Genomic DNA, 18,606 nt, shown 5'->3' on the forward strand with positions numbered 1-18,606 from the left:
GATGCTGAAATGTCTTGAAAATTTTTGATGTATATGGGAAGAATTTTGAAAGTGCTAAATATAAAATTCCATTCGTTGCCCGTTCATTTCTCTACTGCGAGAAAGATAATGGTGAGGGCTGAGTATAATATTCTCGCCCATTAAAGGTTATATTCGCGATGTACTTTATTTCAATTAATGCAAATGTGCGTATGACACATATACAAAGTAAAAAAGTATGTCAGAATCTCACATACCTTCTCTAAGGCTAATCGATTGAATATGGCTAACATGAGACGACATATATAATATCTTTTACAATATCTAACTTCTTAATTGCTTTTCTATTCTGTGCTATCGTTCTTGTTTCGTTGTTTTCGAGGTGAGAGAATAATTAATGGAGGATGTATCTCATCGCTCCAACTTAATTACTTTCAAAGTCCTACTTAATTAAGCTATTCTGAGTTCGCATTCGATGTTATAACCTTTTTTCTTTTCTTTGAGAAATATTTCTTGATCATTTGATTCATAAAGTTTGATCCATTACAATTAAAATAATATTTTAAATATTTGTAATTTAAGGTGTTGAAGATCAAAGAATCGATTTATTTTTATTACACTTTTATTGTATCAATTTAAGAATAGAATAGTTATGTATATTAAACAAAACAAAAAGAATTTTTATACAAGTTTTAAATTATATGTGCAATTAAGTGTTACACTTTCTTTATTTTTGAACTCTGTGTCGACTCTAAATGTCTTCAGGCGAATAAGTATTAGTTTTGTCTCTGAAGGATTAACGCCAAGACTGTGTCGCTCAGATATAGTATACAAGCTATTTATGGTTGCATTCACACGCTTCGTTAATAGCTAACGGAAAAGGAATAACATAATTGCTGCATTTGCGTTAAAGTGGAGGCCCTAAAATAGCGCATTGTGGAATTCTAAACTTTAATAAAACAAACTATATCTTCTTTTCTTTACTTATCAGATAATTAGCTAACTTAAAGCTTAGGAAACTAAGTATATATTACAATATCATGTAGATTGTGTTATATCACAAAATTTGTACTTTTCTGAATGTATTGTTTTTATTGATCGATATTGTCTGAACAGGTCTCGGAATTGCTTTAATTAGTGTATAGGGCGGATGCAAAAATAATAAATTTTAACTGACCGAAAGGGAATAACTATGAACGGGACAGCGTACGTACCGCAACATTAACCGTGATCGTAAACCGAGCTTTATATCTATTTTATGGCATTTGTAAAATATTGCGTTTCGAGCGTAATACATGCACTTAGCCCCACAGCCCGACGACTCGCGCCTCATTCGTCTCTAACGAATAACAAACGTGAAGACGGGTTTTAGTTATATAAAGGTTTATATTTCGATATAATGGGATTTGTATGTAAGATGTCTAATTTTAAAAACAAGAACCGAACCTGGTTATTTACTACTTTACGTTCTCTATTATTAATAAAATGGAGTTGAGTTTTTGAGTAATTTTATTTAATTTTAAACTCACCATCACGCTCTACTTCTAGGTCTTGGGGGTGGTACCGGTGAATGTAAAGGTGGACTCGGTGGAATATTTCCAAGAAGGGTATTAGGTAGTTGATAGTACATCGCCGGGTAAAGTGCTGTAGGTGAATACCATCTCCATGGGTCAGTGATGAGGTTAACCGGTGTTGGATAGTATTTTGCTAAAGCCTGTACCTCCAGGAATGCTGAAAAAAAAGTTGAAGAAAGAATTTAAGAATAAAAAGAAAAAGTTGTAAAATTGCTAGAGGGCTTCTTATAGTAAGATTTATTTTAGAGTTTAAAGATATGAACTTGACCCGTCAAATATAAAACGATTCGAATCAATTTCAATTTTTCCAAAGTCTTTTTCGATATCCTTTCGGTCGGTCATAAAACTTCGTCTAGAACCTTTCGACAATGCCGTAAGTGGCGTAAATCTGCGCGGAGACGACGTATTCCTGAAAGTATCTAGAGTCCGCACGGGGGCTATATAAAGGAAATTGTGGCGAATAAACAAGAAGTTTCTGCGGCACCTGGGTTTGTTCATTTCACAGTAACGATCCACAACTTCCGCCGCAGAGCCTGTAAAAACTCGTTATATTTAGAGTGTATGAACGATTGCGTCGTCGAAACGGCCTCATAAATCTTTACAGTTTCGCCAAATAAACCCGGTTTTGTGTTCACAATACGTACACTTTATTTTGCATAATTCGCGTCAGTTTATTAAACACCCGGTCGAACGTACCAACTTTAAATACGGTCCGTTCCGCGGAACCGATCAGTTTTCCCGCGTATCCGTTATTTTTTCAGTCCCCTTCTCTCGTTCACTAACACACTACGGATATTTTAAAACACATTTCCTTACTCAAAACGAAATTGAACGGGAGCATTTATTTCTATAAATATCATTTAACAACTTCCTGTTTTGTTTTTTTTTATTTATTAAAAAAAATAAATGTAAAATTAACACAACTCAGGTACACCCATATGTAATAATATTATCTAATCGTATATAAATTTTGATTCATAAAATTTTAATGATGTTATTTAAAGACTTGAACGAATTATGTTAACGTCTCGCTATTTTTGGGAATTTAAATTACAAATTATCCACAATCAATGTTATTATTGTTGTTTTATTACGACTATAAGAACACTAATGGTTTGTTTGTAATTTTTATTTGGCAAACATAGGGATGTAATAAATTGCACTTAAATTTTGCATTATCTCTGAAGGAATTGCAAGATAATCTTATCAAGTACCGTAATAACATTACTCCTGATTCCATAAATATCTAAAGGAATCACCTAAACAATTAATAAAAATAAATTGAGTTGCGCGATAAAAATTTCTAACGTTCGGCCGTTAAATTTATGTTTATACTTAAGTATAAAGATGGAAGACTGATAGGGCAACCGCCGACGTCGTTCCTATAACCCTTTTGCCCAGGGGCGGTAAATAGACTAAGACAATTTAATTTTTCCTCCCCAACGTTGGTAATCCGTTCGGGACGATAAGAACCCCATTCCGGGGCCCCCTTTATAGTTCATAAGTGTGCGTTATTAATGCAGTGGCAATTCGAAAAGTCGCGCTGTCGTAAATTTTATACGAGCCGAGTCAGCACGGTGGCATTTTAAATTGGGCGACAGTAAAATGGCCAAACGGTCTCAAATCACTCCTTGCCACCGTCGTATCTCATGTTCGAAACGATACCGAAACCGTTTCCGTTACGGTCGTTATAAGATCACTTCGCCATAGCTTCTATACACAATCAAGTTATATTGTTATTTTTATCTACTTTATAGGCTCTTTGTTTACTTTGTTGTCATAACATCAATTTTGAATCAAACTATTTTTTTTAGAATTATCAGAATAAAGATATCTCTAGTCAAAAAACGTAAACAGCCATTGTATTTGTTGTCATTATGCTGATATGTGTTCTATAATCGTTTGACACCTTCAAAAATATATTTACAACTCAATCCATTTTGCAACACCTAGCAAACACATTTAAAACTAACGCAGGAGAAAAGCAGTTAGAACTGATAATACAAAATCAGGACACTGTGGAAGTGACCTTTACTACTCCAAAGGAGATATCTATTGTAATCAAAGAAAATATCGACCAGAAGAAAGCTCCTGGTTTTGACCTAATTACAGGCGAAATTTTAAAACATTTACTCAGACTCAAGTATGTGGCTACCCTGTGGAAAGTTGCTGAGGTTATAATGATTCCTAAACCGGGGAAACCACCAAAAGAAGTTCTGTCATACAGACCAATATCGCTATTACCAGTGACATCAAAATTATTTGAGAAAATACTATTAAAAAGACTAAATCCTATAATCGAGGAAAGAAATTTGAAACCATCACATCAGTTTGGATTTAGAGAGGGACACTCTACCATAGAGCAGATACATAGGATAACTGACGTCATAGAAAAATCGATAGAGGGAAGGAAAGTCTGTTCTTCTGCCTTCTTGGATGTGGCTCAGGCATTTAATAAAGTTTGGCATGAGGAACTCAAATACAAACTTTTGCTCAAACAGTATGCACAACTGCTAGATTCTATATATCAAAACGAGCGTTTAGAATAAAGCAAGATGCTTATTCAGATTTAAAAAAAAATAATGCAGGTGTGCCACAAGGAAGTGTACTTGGACCAGTCCTGTACCTCTTGTACACTAGTGACATCTCTAAATTAGAAAACGATACTATTGCAATAGGCAATAATCATGAAGAAGCAGCAAATAGACTACAGACATCAATTAATAGAATTAATGACTGGACCAAAAAATGGAGAATTACCTTAAATAAGAATAAATCGGTACATGTTAATTTTACATACAAAAGGGAGCAATATGTACCAATCAGAGTAGATGATAAATAGATACTATATGTGAACACAGCAAAATATCTTGGATGGAAAACTTTGCTGGAAGGGTCATATCAAAAAGAAACGAGAAGAGCTCAGAATCAGGTATAAGAAAATGTATTGGTTATTGAGGAGCAAATCCACTCTGTCAACATATAATAAATTACTTATGTATAAACAGATCCTAAAACTGATATGGACATATGGGATTCAACTATGGGAATGTGCCAGCGAAAGCAACACCAACAGAAATCATCCAGAGAGATCGTTGATGCCCCTGGTACTATCGAAGGAGTGACATACACCGGGACGTGGGGATGGACACTGTCAGCCACAAATTTGCCAAGAACCATGAACAGCGATGCACAGATTATGCATGTTTAGTGCTGGTGTTTATTTTTATTAGTACAATCTAAAGAACTTCTACTGAATAACACCCCAAGTTTTAAGATACTTGTAGTAAATTAGGTTGGAATAAAATTGTTCATTGATCGTATTAATGAAGAGATCATAAATAATAATGAAACCTTAGGGTTCTATAAAAAAATCCATTTTGCAAAACTGAAACTTCAAGGAAATTTTTTGCTAACCACTAATATATTCGATTATACAATTGGGGCCTTCTTATCGCAGAGGGTAATCAGAGAAAATTTCCACATGCTCAACAAAGCGAAACGTTATTATAGTGCTACTAAAAAGAAAGCACTTGCTATAATTTGGGCAGTTAACCATTTTCGATCATATCTCTACGGTACACAAATTAAACTAATAACCAACCATCACCCAAGAGACAAACCTAATGTCTTCTTCTTCTTCCACTTGCTTTAGACCTGTTGATCTCCTGAACTCAGAATTAGGAGTTGAAGTAAGTCTTGTGATGTGGGGTTTTAGCTGTCCTCCTTTTTTTCGATAACCTTCCTGGTGTTTGAATGCCAGCTGGTTTTCGTTCTAATACTATAACGCGATAATCTGCTTTTATTCATCTTCTTCATATAATTGCACCATTCTCTGCTCCTTTATTTCCCTCCTCTCATCACATCTATATGTCGTAAGGTGCCTATATTTGTCATCCGGTCTCTTCTAGTCTAACCCAGGATAGTTCGCATCTTTTCATTTCGGCAACTCTTAGCATACTCTCAATTTTGCTCCTAACTTCGCGTGTCTGAAAGGTTAATTTTATTATGCAAGCAATGTTATGCAGGGTTAGTTTTGATTACAAATGTCAATCAACCCAAGGAAGTGTGTTGGGTAAGGTTAGTTTTCTATTGTAATGTCAATTATACTGTGAAGGAATGTTGCGCTTCTTGACTAGTAGATTGACAATACAATTTTTCGAACATGAAGAACCTTAGACTTTAACGCTAAAGAGATTAAATGCTGATTAAAAGAAACATTAAAACATTTATATTTTGGTCGTCACTTTTTGTTACTCACCTTTAATTAGGAGAAATAAATTAAATTGCAACAAATTATGACTTTTTTATTATAGTATAGTTTCATATCTTTAAATGTCGTTTAACCGCAATCATTCAAGAAGGAGTAAAATTGTATTATTTTGTTTAATAGGATAGGTGATAACACTTCGTCGTTAAAGATGTAAAGTCGAAGATGGCAGGGAGCCATCGAAAACTTTTGCAAATCTCACTCACAGCGTGCTTCCCATCTAATATTTTAAAACAACTGCAGAAAATCGTTAAAGTGTAATTTACGGCGACCATAAATGCAAAGGCTGTAATATTTTTAGTGTTACCCCGTATACATATGTGAGAGCCTTCATTGTATAGATACGCCTCAATGGCGGCTCGAACCATAATGGCTTTATAGCGTACCGTTTTGCGTGATTCCTCTCTTCAATATAGCCAACCTCCTGTTTCCTCCACCTCTTCGTCTTCAACATTAAGATGATTGTTCGTTTGGTCGTACGCTCTTAATTAGGGGGTATTGTACCATCCCAGTTTTCTTCGTTCGGTTGTAAATTGTTACACCTTTACGATCGGCACCCACCGTTAAAAAAAATGTTATTGCTGCGGCTTGGTTTTGTCTCCTATATGAAACGTTGCGTACAATTAGAAATTATGTATCGTCTTACTCTTTTGCACACCCATCATTTTAACGTGTAGCTTCCTTTCCTCTTGATCGTTAAACGTTTATGGTTTTCTGCGAGTGGATTGCGAAGCCTCAAACTGTCGAAATGAACGATCCGCCCGTGTATTATGTGCATACGTTCTCCTGACTCTTTGAAATATAACCAGTTACCAGGAAGTCGAAGTGGTTTGGTTTATTACTTTATTAACACTTTCGAAAATTTCAAGACGTATTAACTCTTTATATAGTTTATTTTGTTAAAATTTGTTGAGTTTTCGTGCTTAGAAACAAAAGTAATTTAAGTTATCTAATACACCGACTGAAAAATATTGGATCGTAAACTTTTATTGCAACAAAATATTGCCAAGTTTTTGCACAATTAATTTACGAACAGCGCACGGTAGTAAATAAGTTTAAATAAATCTTAAAACATATTCATAACCCAAGCATACAATTTTTAATGCCCTACTTAACGCGGTGCAAATAGTTTTATTGTTACCTTCGCTAGTTTCCGAGTATTGTATTTATATTTTTAAAAACACTACACTTGAAAGTATTATGTTACTGTTTATTTATGAGAACCGTTTCGAAAATGCGGCCGACACCGTCCATATTGAAATATTTTATTGACTTCGTCGGTTTGTTTGATGTCTACCTCGTTTTCAAAAGCTATATACTACAATCTGCTCAGATTTAACGCATGTTTTAACACACATCAATCGATTTTCGCACAGTTAAGTACTATGTTATGATGGGATATTTAAAAATAAACTCGTTTGATTTAAAAGAGAACTTTTTAAACTAACACCTTTCAAATAATTATATATTCAAGTGAAGTACATTCATTATTTTCTATATATGAAAACATATTTATGAAACCGGAAATCGTTGAAACGTTAAAGTCGCCTTTTCTTTAGTTCTCCCTTCATGACTTTCTATATTTGAACGACATCGTTATGTGTTTTGACGATAGAACGCTTTTATGGATCGTTGTAAATCAAAGTTTCAAAATACGCCACTTCCCGCATGTTTATTCATCAACAATGTTAAGCATTTGTAACGCTTCATTTATACTTTCTTACCTTCATCGATTTGTCTAAAAGCTTTCTCCTGATCGTCCTTAGCGTTCTTTAGGATGACGTGGATAAGTGAGATCATTTTCCAGGATAAGTGAAACCTATCCTTTATTTTATTAAAAAAATCCACCAGTTGTTCAGCATCTCTACCTGTTAACATAAATAAAAAAAAATTAATATAAAAATAAAAGCAATTTAAAACCATCAAGAATGATCACTTATCCCGTTGTTTATTTTAAACTGAAATAAAACGAAACGTTTCTTATTTAAAAAAAAGAAAATATTTGTTCATTTTAAAAATCCCATTAATTTGAAATTTATGCTTAAAATACCTTTTTAATACCAAATAAAAACTGAAATTCCTTTTCGGTAATAAAAGAGTTGTTTTTTAATGTTAAATCTTACATTTTTTTCATATTACATGCAAATTTTGCATCGTTCGAATTTTTCTTAAAAAAAAAAATAAAATAATTCAATTTTAAATCCTCATAAATGGACATGGATCATTATCAATAACATAATTGACGTCCGACGTGTTATGGAACACAAAATTAATTCAAGTAAAGAATGTCCAAGACGAATTTCAATTACCATCGGCACACCAGATTGAATACTTTGTAAGCATAATCGCAACGTTTAACTTTTAATGGGTCTTATCTACAATCAAGTCACATTATTCTCATCAATGCTAATTTGAGGCTGTGATGACGATATGTATAAAAAACAACGAAAAAACAAATGTAATAAAATTTTAAAAAAAAATGTGTTGGAGAATGATAGTTTGTACTGACGCAATGGTAATTATTAAGCAAATCATGTTTTCAATTTTTTTTTGTTGGTTTCTTTAAATTAAAATTTCAATAAGTATGGATTAACTCAAATTGTTTTTATGGCTTTTCGAAATTAGCCGAAATTACCAGAACACTTATATTGTAATTATTGAAGTATAACATGTTTAATTTGAATTCACACTTACAACAATAATTGGATAATTGATATTGAAACTGGTCACCATATATCTGGTGACCAGTTAAATAAGACCAGATCTGGTCTTATTACTGTCTCTCTATATGTTATTGTTAACCTTATATGATCTCGGCTAATCGGGCGAAATCATCCATTAGTTTAGCCAAGGTGCCTTGCAACTGGGGCATTACAATTAATACCCTATCAACCCAAAATTGCTCAACCCATATTGCAAATTTGTCATTTGATTGTGCCTGGGCATTTTTACCCAATCAATAGTGCGTTATCCGATAGCAGCTGATTTTTAGTTCGTCTTTTCCCATCTTATGTTATACCTTAGGCAGCTGTGCTATCATACCGTCCATTAGGATGTTGAAATACAGTGAGCTCAAACTGTAACCCTGCCTCACATCCACGTGAAATTTCCTTTTTTGCTAAGAGTCTTTAACTGTGATCATATTGTTTATATTAAGTTGTCTGATTCTTTTTATTATGTGTGAGTGCACTACCTTACGCCTCAACTCTTTTATAACGCCCGGCGTTATAAACGTAAGTACGCTGGTGTGTTATATTTTATTGCTTTCTTCCCAATTTAGTTTACTACAGACTGCTATAGATTGTTACTCGTTTGTTGTTGTGTGCTTCAGAATGCGATGTTGCAGGAGATGAGAAAATAGCTTCATGGATATGTGCAGGAGGCAAATTCATCGAAATAGTGATACTATTTCTCCAGTTCTTTGGAGTTTGTATATCCTGCAGTATCTTATTATTCAGCTGCATAAATTGTTCTGCTAGTCTTTTTCCTCCACATTGCAGCTCATTCGAGATTGTTTCATCTACAGCGTCACTTCCTCCGTTATGAATTGTTCTATTTTCCCAACTTCCTCAGCATTTACTCTCCCTAGTCTATGTCTTTTGTATCAAAATTCTAAATCAGTTCTGAATCCTTTTGGCACGATATAAGCGATAATTAACTACTGATAAAGTGTCAAAGTTGAGTTATTTGGATAAGGGAGTTGAGGGGTTATGTTATATATGTTTCCCATTTCAGTTATTAGGTTGCAAGTTATGATCCAACGTGTATCCATAACTACCAGACGTTTTAAAGTTTGATTGGACACACCATACCTTAGTATGTACTGCGATGAACATGGCACAACTAAAATACTTTATTATTAATTCAAATTTTTTCCAATCCCAATCTTCATATTTTCCTATAAAGATTTTAACAGTAGTGAAATCTAAAAGATTTCAAGATAAAAGACAAAAAAACAGTTTTATTCGCGATGTTTGAATTACTGTAATTAAGTGTGCGAGTAAGAAAAAATCTTTTGAAGTTGTTTGCATGAAAAAGCAGGATTTCTTTTCTACCAAGCACTACACTTTCTACAATGATGGAGTACGTTGTACCATGACCACAGCACAAGACGACCTTGTTTATGAAAAAGGCTGTATAAAAACTTATATCGTATAACTTTTTTTAAAAAAATATAGAAAATTATATCGTATGTTGGTATTGTTTAAATAAAAAAAGAGATACAGCACAATTCTACTACGTGTAGTATTCACCGTAATTATGTACTAGTTTATATTCTGTTTCTTTTTACATTTTGTAGGTAAATAGGAGAACCCACTTTTGTGCTCAGGAAGTCGTCTTAAAATAACATATAACATATTGCTGTACATTTTTGCACTGAACAATGAGGTCAACATATTTCTCGACTAACTAACAGATATTAAGAATTACTAAGTACAAAGTTAATTTATTGTATTTTTAGTTAGCCTTTATTTTTTGATTATTCAAAACGTTTTCATAGTTATATCTCAATTTTATAACAAGTTAAACGCCACGTGGTTGACGTCGTCCTAATTTGATTTTTTAATATGCACCATCTTCATCACCTTCTATCGAATGACATCAACAACAGTCATATGATTTGCATATTTAGAGCTGATGAGATCCTGATGCTAAACACATACTTATTTGTTTTTATCGTTGATGACATTTAAAAAAATCATGATTATGACCCAAACAAAGAGGGGTCGAGAAAGCAACAAAGATAGCGCATAAATTTACATTTATTTTCAAAATACTTTGCACTTAACAGATGAAATAACTTGTTATCGAACAAATTACAATAATTTTTACATCAATCCTTTAAACAATTATGTGATTAACCGGTAGTTTAATGTATGATTACATGAAATTACTGACAGAAATTACTTAATCATGTTTTAATTTCGAATTTGAGTGCAATAAATATATCTCTCAACAAGGTTCTTTCTATTCTCTTTACATTGTATTAGCTTGAAAATTTTAAAGCAATCGCTTTTAAGAATTTATTTCTTTAGCCGTTATCGTAATTGTCTAGTTAAATTTAGTTGTAGTGTTCATGGTTTTCCTTTTAATGGGTTTTGTTTAAATTTATTTAAGCCTGTGTTAGCTGAAAAAGGAATTGCCTCATAAAACTTAAATAGATTCATTATCCACTTTCACATGTAAATCGTGAATCTAAACTTGAAAAGTTTTAAGTGGAGATTTAGAAAATTTTCTGTTTTGCTTAATTTTCCTATAATTGATAACAATAATTTAAGTATAAATAGGTACGCATTACTGCAATTTAGTTATCCTTGACTTTGACCACAAACTAAAACTCATGCAATTAATCAAACACACAATTTGTAGCACTGTAATAAAATAGTGTTATCATTATTAAAATTATGACTCAATTAAGTTTTATGCGTTCTACTACATTTTAGTTCATCAAATCGATTTTCATTTTTAAATAGAAACATAAGTTGAGAAAGCTGTGACGTACTAAATCCCATTGAAATCGTTTAGTAATATTAAGTTTCCTCAATTGTGAATAAATATTTTCTTTTCTTCTAAGAAAACGAAAGAAATCTTTTCTTCAAAAACCTTCCTTACCTTTATTATACGTTTTTGTTGATAATAGGTGCGCAGATAAATTAATGTAATAATGCCGCAAAGAATATGTAATACTTATAAGCAAAATAATTGAGGCTTCTTCGTTAAAAAATACTGATTCATAAAAAATTGGCTTAATATGTAGTCTTAATAATTATATTTTACACTTGAACGTTAGTTTTCTACATTAAATTTATTGTAATAATACTCTTCGTTAAGGCCGGATCATTCTTTTTGTATTAATAAAGCCAGGTTTGAATCATTAAACGCTAAAAATCTAATTTTAACTATACGGTAAATGATGATATCCTTATTTAACGTGTAAGTTGCGTTTCACCTGAAGATTAACGCCGCCGATTGGTTTGAAGGTCCCGGAAGATCGTCGTTCTTGCGCCCTCTTATCTATGTTGTTGGAAACAAAATGCAGAAAAAAACATGCATTACTACTAAAAAAATTATTATTTATCGAAGAAATAAAGAGAAAGATGAAAAATTGTTATTTTTAGTGTAAAAGTTATTAAAAAATATTTAAAGTTGATTCTTATGGATACTTTTTTATTGTATTGAAATATTTTTAAATCTTTAATCATCCATACTGACGAGTAGGATAACGTAGCTCTCCACCGTCGTACATGTTGAGGTTGTTGATTATTGAGTATTCCTTCACTGCCCTTTGCCCTATGGTAATTTTAAAAACGTTTAATACATTACAATAATATATTAATTAATACAGTAATTATACAATATTATTAAAGAATTACAATAAAACAATTAACATAATTTTATATCCCTAGTTATAATAAATAAAGTAAATCTAAATAATATACATATGTTTAAAGTACTACATATACAGAGTGTTTCAACAATTTGTTAAAAAAAGTAATTTTAATATAAAAGATATTGTACAAAAATGAAAAAATAACATTTTTCTATCGTTCTTAATTTTTGATATAATGCAAAATTAAAATATGTCATTGACGTGGATTTATTACATCTTTAATCCTTATGATCGTATTCTTTTCATCTTATTCATGATGGATGATTTAATTTTGTTTTCTCAAACAATGATTTGATTGTGAATAACTCTTTGATTAGATACGATTAGAACGTTTAATTATTTAACGCTATTGAATCAAATCACTTTATAACTCGTCTACCATTAGCTCTGTCCAGAGTTAATTGAATCAAATTAAAATGTGAACTGTAAACAAGCCTGTTGCTAGCCGTCTGGCTTATATAATAAACTATACCGTTTGTATACATAATTAAATGAACATAAATTCAGAATTGGGTTAAATATAGTATACATATATTAGATTGGTAATTGTTAACGATGGGTAAAAATGGTTAATAAACTTGTTTATGTTTTAATTACACATGTTTTATGTATAATAAATTTATTAATTGTTTTAAGGATTTATGCTATAATCACTTTTGATAAATTCATCATTAGAGTTTTTAATAGAATTAAGGGAAGAAACTATTTAGCTTTCTTACACAGGAAAAAATCGTGTCGTGTAAAAATTTTAGAGTAGTTGGTAAAAAGAATTAGAGTAAAAATTGTAATATCACATGGTAAAAATAACTCTAATGTACACTATATTTAATATTAATATAGAGTTCGTATATTATTCACTTAATAGAGTTGTTTTTATAGTTCTCTAAAGGAGAGTTCTTTTTTACTTATGTTAGTGAAGTTATGTAATATATAAAACATTAAATTTTACACTAGACGTGTACTTTTCCTTCGGGTACTTCGTAGACACCGCACTATTTTGCTCGGGATTACTCGTCGGTACCACGTGATCAACATGTGGTATGATACAGCTAAAATTTAACGGTCATCTACTAAACGAGTCGGAACTCGATAACGTCTCGAGACCTGATTTCGCGATATAGAAAGAAAGAACGATTATTTTTATTTTAATTATGTTTACTAAAATAAAATATTCATGATGTGAAATTAGTGGAACTTCCGGAAGATTTTACATACAAGTTCCTTGTGAAGATTGGTAAGTATGTGCAACTTGGTGCAACTATACATATAGGAAACTTATAGAAGACTCATTAGATGCAGTTTTGATAGTGACTCGGTGGAAACTTTAAAATGAATTAAGTATTATATATGTTATATATGTCTATAAACAGAATTTAATTTTTTTAAATTTAAGTTATAACAACTTATTACAAGTAAAAATAAAAACAAATATTTTATAATTTTGATTTTTATTACAAACGTAAAACTTCCCTAAAAATACGTGTGCGGGAAGTTAGCCCCCCATTTTTGATTTTTAAATTTTTTATTGTTGTTCTAGATTGTTCTAGAGTTGTTCTACATTGTTCCATAGCGGCAAATTGAAAAAATAAAAACTCCACGAGAAAACCGAAAAAACAGGTTTTTGACTAGCCCCCCATTTTTGGAAAAGTGAAATTTTCTTTGTTGTTCTGGGTTGTTCTAGTTGTTCTAGTTATTGTTCTAGAAAATCAAAATTGTGGGAACAGCATTACGAAGTTATAACTAAAAATAGGTTTGGCCGCCGAAACGTCTGGTTGATTGCTGTGACCATAGCTTTTCTATTATCAATTCCATATTACAAATATATACTTATTATAGCTAACGCAATCTGGAACAGCTATTATTTTCACTAGATCAACTCTCTAAAGGGCACTTTACTCTTTGAAAATTAAAGTTTTTCGAAGTTTCAGTCAGTAATTCTTGTGTCAGCGGTTTTATATTACACAATAAGAATTAAAAAACACAGAACAATCTAACATAACTCAAACTTTGCCGATTCAAATTGTTCTAGATGTGTTTTGCGTTCATCACGAACATTAATTTTGCAAAATCACATATTTTTTGTTGCTCTAAATTGTTCTTGTTGTTCTAGGTACTTAAAATGTTTATTTAATCACTGCGGTTTTAGTTCTTTTAAAGTTTCATATAATAATAGTTTTAAAAAACTAAAAAAATATAGAATAATCTGACCATCATAATTATCTAAAAATCACAAGTTTCACCTTTCTCTTTAAACTTATAATAGTAAAACAAAAGATGCGTTTAAAGTGTATTTATTTTGTATAAACTAAGTAATAAATTAATAAATAAACTAAACTAACAAATAAAACAATAACTATTCGATCAGTATTACCATATTAGTACAATAATTTATTCTAAGGTAAACTATAACTAAATAAACTAAATTATGTAAATAAACTAATATCATGGAATAATACGGTTACATCACTTTGCTCATTTATAAACATATATGCACATTTAAGCATTTATTTTAGTAGCTTTTTCAACTTGTACGGATTTTTTTCGTAAGTCATTAAATAATTTCCAATTGGCATTGTTGGGCACAAATGCCAGGTAGTGTCCTACATCATTCAAAGTTTGAGTACCTTCGTAACTGATGATACCTGCGGGGATATAGAATTTGTTGTGGAGTTACAAATTGCGTGAGTAATCACTCAATTTTGTTTTATTGTTCTCTCCATTCGTTGTTTCTATAAACAGACCACATTTTTTTGCAATTGTTGCTTAGGGTTTGCATGTAGTTTTCTATTACTTGCTTTAGCTATGCATAGCCAAATATTGTTACGATGTCAATGTCGATTGGTAAAATTATGTTTTTATGGAAAGTAACGTTTAAACCATTATTGCAGTTTTTAGTCCTACAATAACTAAATTCTTCTTTAAATAGTTGTGTGCAAAGAAACGTAATATTTGACATAGCATTCACTATTATCACGCCAGCAATATTCTGGCTTCCAAAATAATTTATTCCTGTTAATAGTTCAGCTCTTTTTTATATGTTGCTTTACTAGAACCGGTTTTTAAAAATAATTTTAGGAAACTAAAGCAATCTGTGCAAACATTCTCAACATGATTTCTAAATGAATAGCCCAACCTATTTTTAGTTATAACTTCGTAATGCCGAATCCCATAATTTTGATTTTCTAGAACAATAACTAGAACGACAAAGAAAATCATTTTTCCAAAAATGGTGGGTTAGTAAAAAGCCTGTTTTTTTGGTTTTTCTCGCAGAGTTTTTATTATTGCTATTTGCCGCTTTGGAGCAATGTAGAACAACTCTAGAACAATCTAGAACAACAATGAAAAATTTAAAAATCAAAAAATAGGGAGCTAACTTCCCGTACTCGATTACCCCCGCAATTTACAACTCCAGAACAAAGTCTATATCCTCAGCTATATCCTAGCAAGTATCATCAGCTACGAAGGTACTCACTCTTTGAGTGATGTAGGATACTACACGGCATTTGTACCCAACAATTGGTTATTATTTAATGATTTAAGAAAAAAATCCATACAAGTTGAAGAAGCAACAGAAATAAATGCACAAATGTGCATATATGTGTGTAAATGAGTTCCGTGATATTAGTCTATTTAGATGATTTAATTTATTTAGTTATACTTTACTTTAGAATAAGTTTTTGTACAGCTTTTGTGAAAGAATAGTTATTGTTTTGTTAGTTTAGTTTATTTATTAATTTATTACTTAGTTTTACAAAATAAAATACACTTTAAATCGCATCTTATGTTTTATTATTATAAGTTTAAATAGAAAGGTGATTTTTAGAAAATTAGATGGTCAGATTATTCCATATTTTTTTAATTTTTTAAAACTATTATTATATTAAAGGTTGGGTTCACTGATTCAACAAAACCTATCCGATATCACAACAACTAATAAAATTTAAGGTTTTTCTAGTGAAAATGACAGCTGTTCTGAATTGTTTTAATTGTTGTAAGTAGTAATTTTTAATATGAATCTTTAAAAGAACTAAAACCGCAGTGATTAAATAAACATTTTAAGTACCTAGAACAACAAGAACAATTTAGAGCAACAACAAATATGTGATTTTGCAAAATTAATGTTCCTGTTGAACGCAAAACACATCTAGAACAATTTGAATCGGCATAGTTTGAGTTATGTTAGATTGTTCTGTGTTTTTTAATTCTTATTGTGTAATATAAAACCGCTGACACAAGAATTACTGACTGAAACTTCGAAAAACTTTAATTTTCAAAGAGTAAAGTGCCCTTTAGAGAGTTGATCTAGTGAAAATAATAGCTGTTCCAGATTGCGTTAGCTATAATAAGTATATATTTGTAATATGGAATTAATAATAGAAAAGCTATGGTCACAGCAATCAACCAGACATTTCGGCGGCCAAACCTATTTTTAGTTATAACTTCGTAATGCTGTATCCCACAATTTTGATTTTCTAGAACAATAACTAGAACAACCCAGAACAACAAAGAAAATTTCACTTTTCCAAAAATGGGGGGCTAGTCAAAAAACCTGTTTTTTCGGTTTTCTCGTGGAGTTTTTATTTTTTCAATTTGCCGCTTTGGAACAATGTAGAACAACTGTAGAACAATCTAGAACAACAATAAAAAATTTAAAAATCAAAAAATGGGGGGCTAACTTCCCACACTCTAAAAATACTCCACTTCCTATTAAAAATTAACACTAATAAGTGGAAGATACACACTATTTAGTGATATTTTGTCAAGTAATAGAGTAAAATTAGAGCGAATTTTTAATAATTTACACTGATTAGATTAGAAATGTATCTAATTAGAGTCACGACAACATCTAGTTAGATTACATATAATACACTGTTATAGAGTAACGATTTTACACTATTTAATAAACACCATCTTCTCACTATTTAGTGTAAATTTTTAATCTATTCACTTACACTATATAGTGCAAAAAAATAACTCTAAATAAATTGAACCGATCTGAACCATGTTTTAGAGTTGATTTTTACTCTATATTTTTTCCTGTGTATTAAGTTTAATAGTTTATGAGGAAACAAAATAATTATTTCTGAGCATTTGAAATTAAATTTCATTACTTTGATAGGGATATAATTAATTTAATCTAATAATGGTTAACTAATATAATACCTATAATGATCTCTTGTCACAATAGTCAGCAAGTTTGAACATGAAAATATCTTACAACGATATTTTAATTTCTTGCCACCAGCTAGATGTGTTAATCATTGGCAAATTTAATACTTTTGCAGGATCATTGATCCAAAAAGAAAATTTTAGATTTTCTTGGATCTTTCAAATCTCAAAAAAAAAAATCAAACATCTAGGTTATTCCGTCAATTAAATTGTTTGAGGATTCGGAAGCCATGTTTATGAAAAATGTACCAACATTGATTTCTTGTAACATCTTTTTATCTTGACCATAATGGTTACAGTAGCCGAAACTAGTTAAACAGTTAATGTATAAAAAGACTTTTTGAGAATTATTACCCTTATTTACGAAAACACGATTACTATTTCAGTTTTAAGTCACTCTACTGTTTTGGTCTATTTTCATTTAATGTTAGTACGAAACCTTATTTAGTTGTGCATTAACCCAACACTACAATTTGTGATCGTATTTTCTTTGGCGATGGTCTCTAGTTTTTATAATTGCGTGTCTCCACATTTCAACCTACCGCGGTTACTAAATCCCGTTAATGTAATGAAAGAGCGCCATTTACAATAAAGTGGATAAGAGTTATTTAACAAAATGCGAACTCTTTCATTAATCTCTAAAGAAAATCTAATTTAAACGTTTATTTCAGAAAGTGACTAAGTAACAATTTTGAAATAAAGTGTATGATACTGTTTTCCGTAGAAAGGAAACATGGTATAACCCAATAACATTTATCGTGGACAGACTGTTTCACTTGTGTACAAAGGTATTAAGTATCGTTGGATTATTTGCCCCGTTTTGCTTTCAGAAGCGGAATAGTTTTCCCCGATAAAAGACTTTTTTCTTCGAAGCAATTACGATTTTGAATGATTATAAGATATACGAAAAATATACTCTCTCTATACTCATTCAAAAATTATTTCTTCAAGTACTACTTTAAGTACTCATGACACACATATACTAGTTAATGAAAAGACTACTCGATTTTAAGAAAACATTGCAGCTTGAAATCATGAAACTTGAAACATGAAAATTTTAAATATCTAATGAAGACTAAATAATAGAATAATTTGTTTTTTAATTTTAATGACATTTATCTTGAGAATGAAGAAAATCTTATTTTTCATTTTTAACATAAATCCTTATTCCCAATTTCCTTTGAAACACTCTGTATTTTATGCTAAACTAAAATATATAAAAA

At 31.0% G+C, this 18,606-nt stretch overlaps 1 protein-coding gene across 4 annotated transcripts in view; it reads right to left on the reverse strand.

The window, feature by feature from the left end:
* Nucleotides 1-18,606, reverse strand: part of LOC111422761 (doublesex- and mab-3-related transcription factor DM-W) — a 90,236-nt gene that overhangs the window by 19,992 nt on the left and 51,638 nt on the right. Inside the window, exons 3-5 of one of the 4 annotated variants that reach the window (XM_071197859.1) lie at nt 12,037-12,114; nt 11,774-11,838; nt 11,579-11,705 (exon numbers count right to left, since the gene is read on the reverse strand). In XM_071197859.1, the coding sequence (XP_071053960.1) occupies nt 11,676-11,705; nt 11,774-11,838; nt 12,037-12,114 (173 nt within the window). In that variant the 3' untranslated portion in view covers nt 11,579-11,675. Of the gene's footprint in view, nt 1-1,508; nt 1,711-7,547; nt 7,692-11,578; nt 11,724-11,773; nt 11,839-12,036; nt 12,115-18,606 lie in introns of those variants that run through there. The other 3 variants (XM_071197861.1, XM_071197860.1, XM_023055978.2) reach the window with 3 other exon arrangements.

Source organism: Onthophagus taurus, chromosome 7 (assembly GCF_036711975.1).
Source record: "Onthophagus taurus isolate NC chromosome 7, IU_Otau_3.0, whole genome shotgun sequence".
Taxonomy (NCBI): Eukaryota; Metazoa; Arthropoda; class Insecta; order Coleoptera; family Scarabaeidae; genus Onthophagus; species Onthophagus taurus.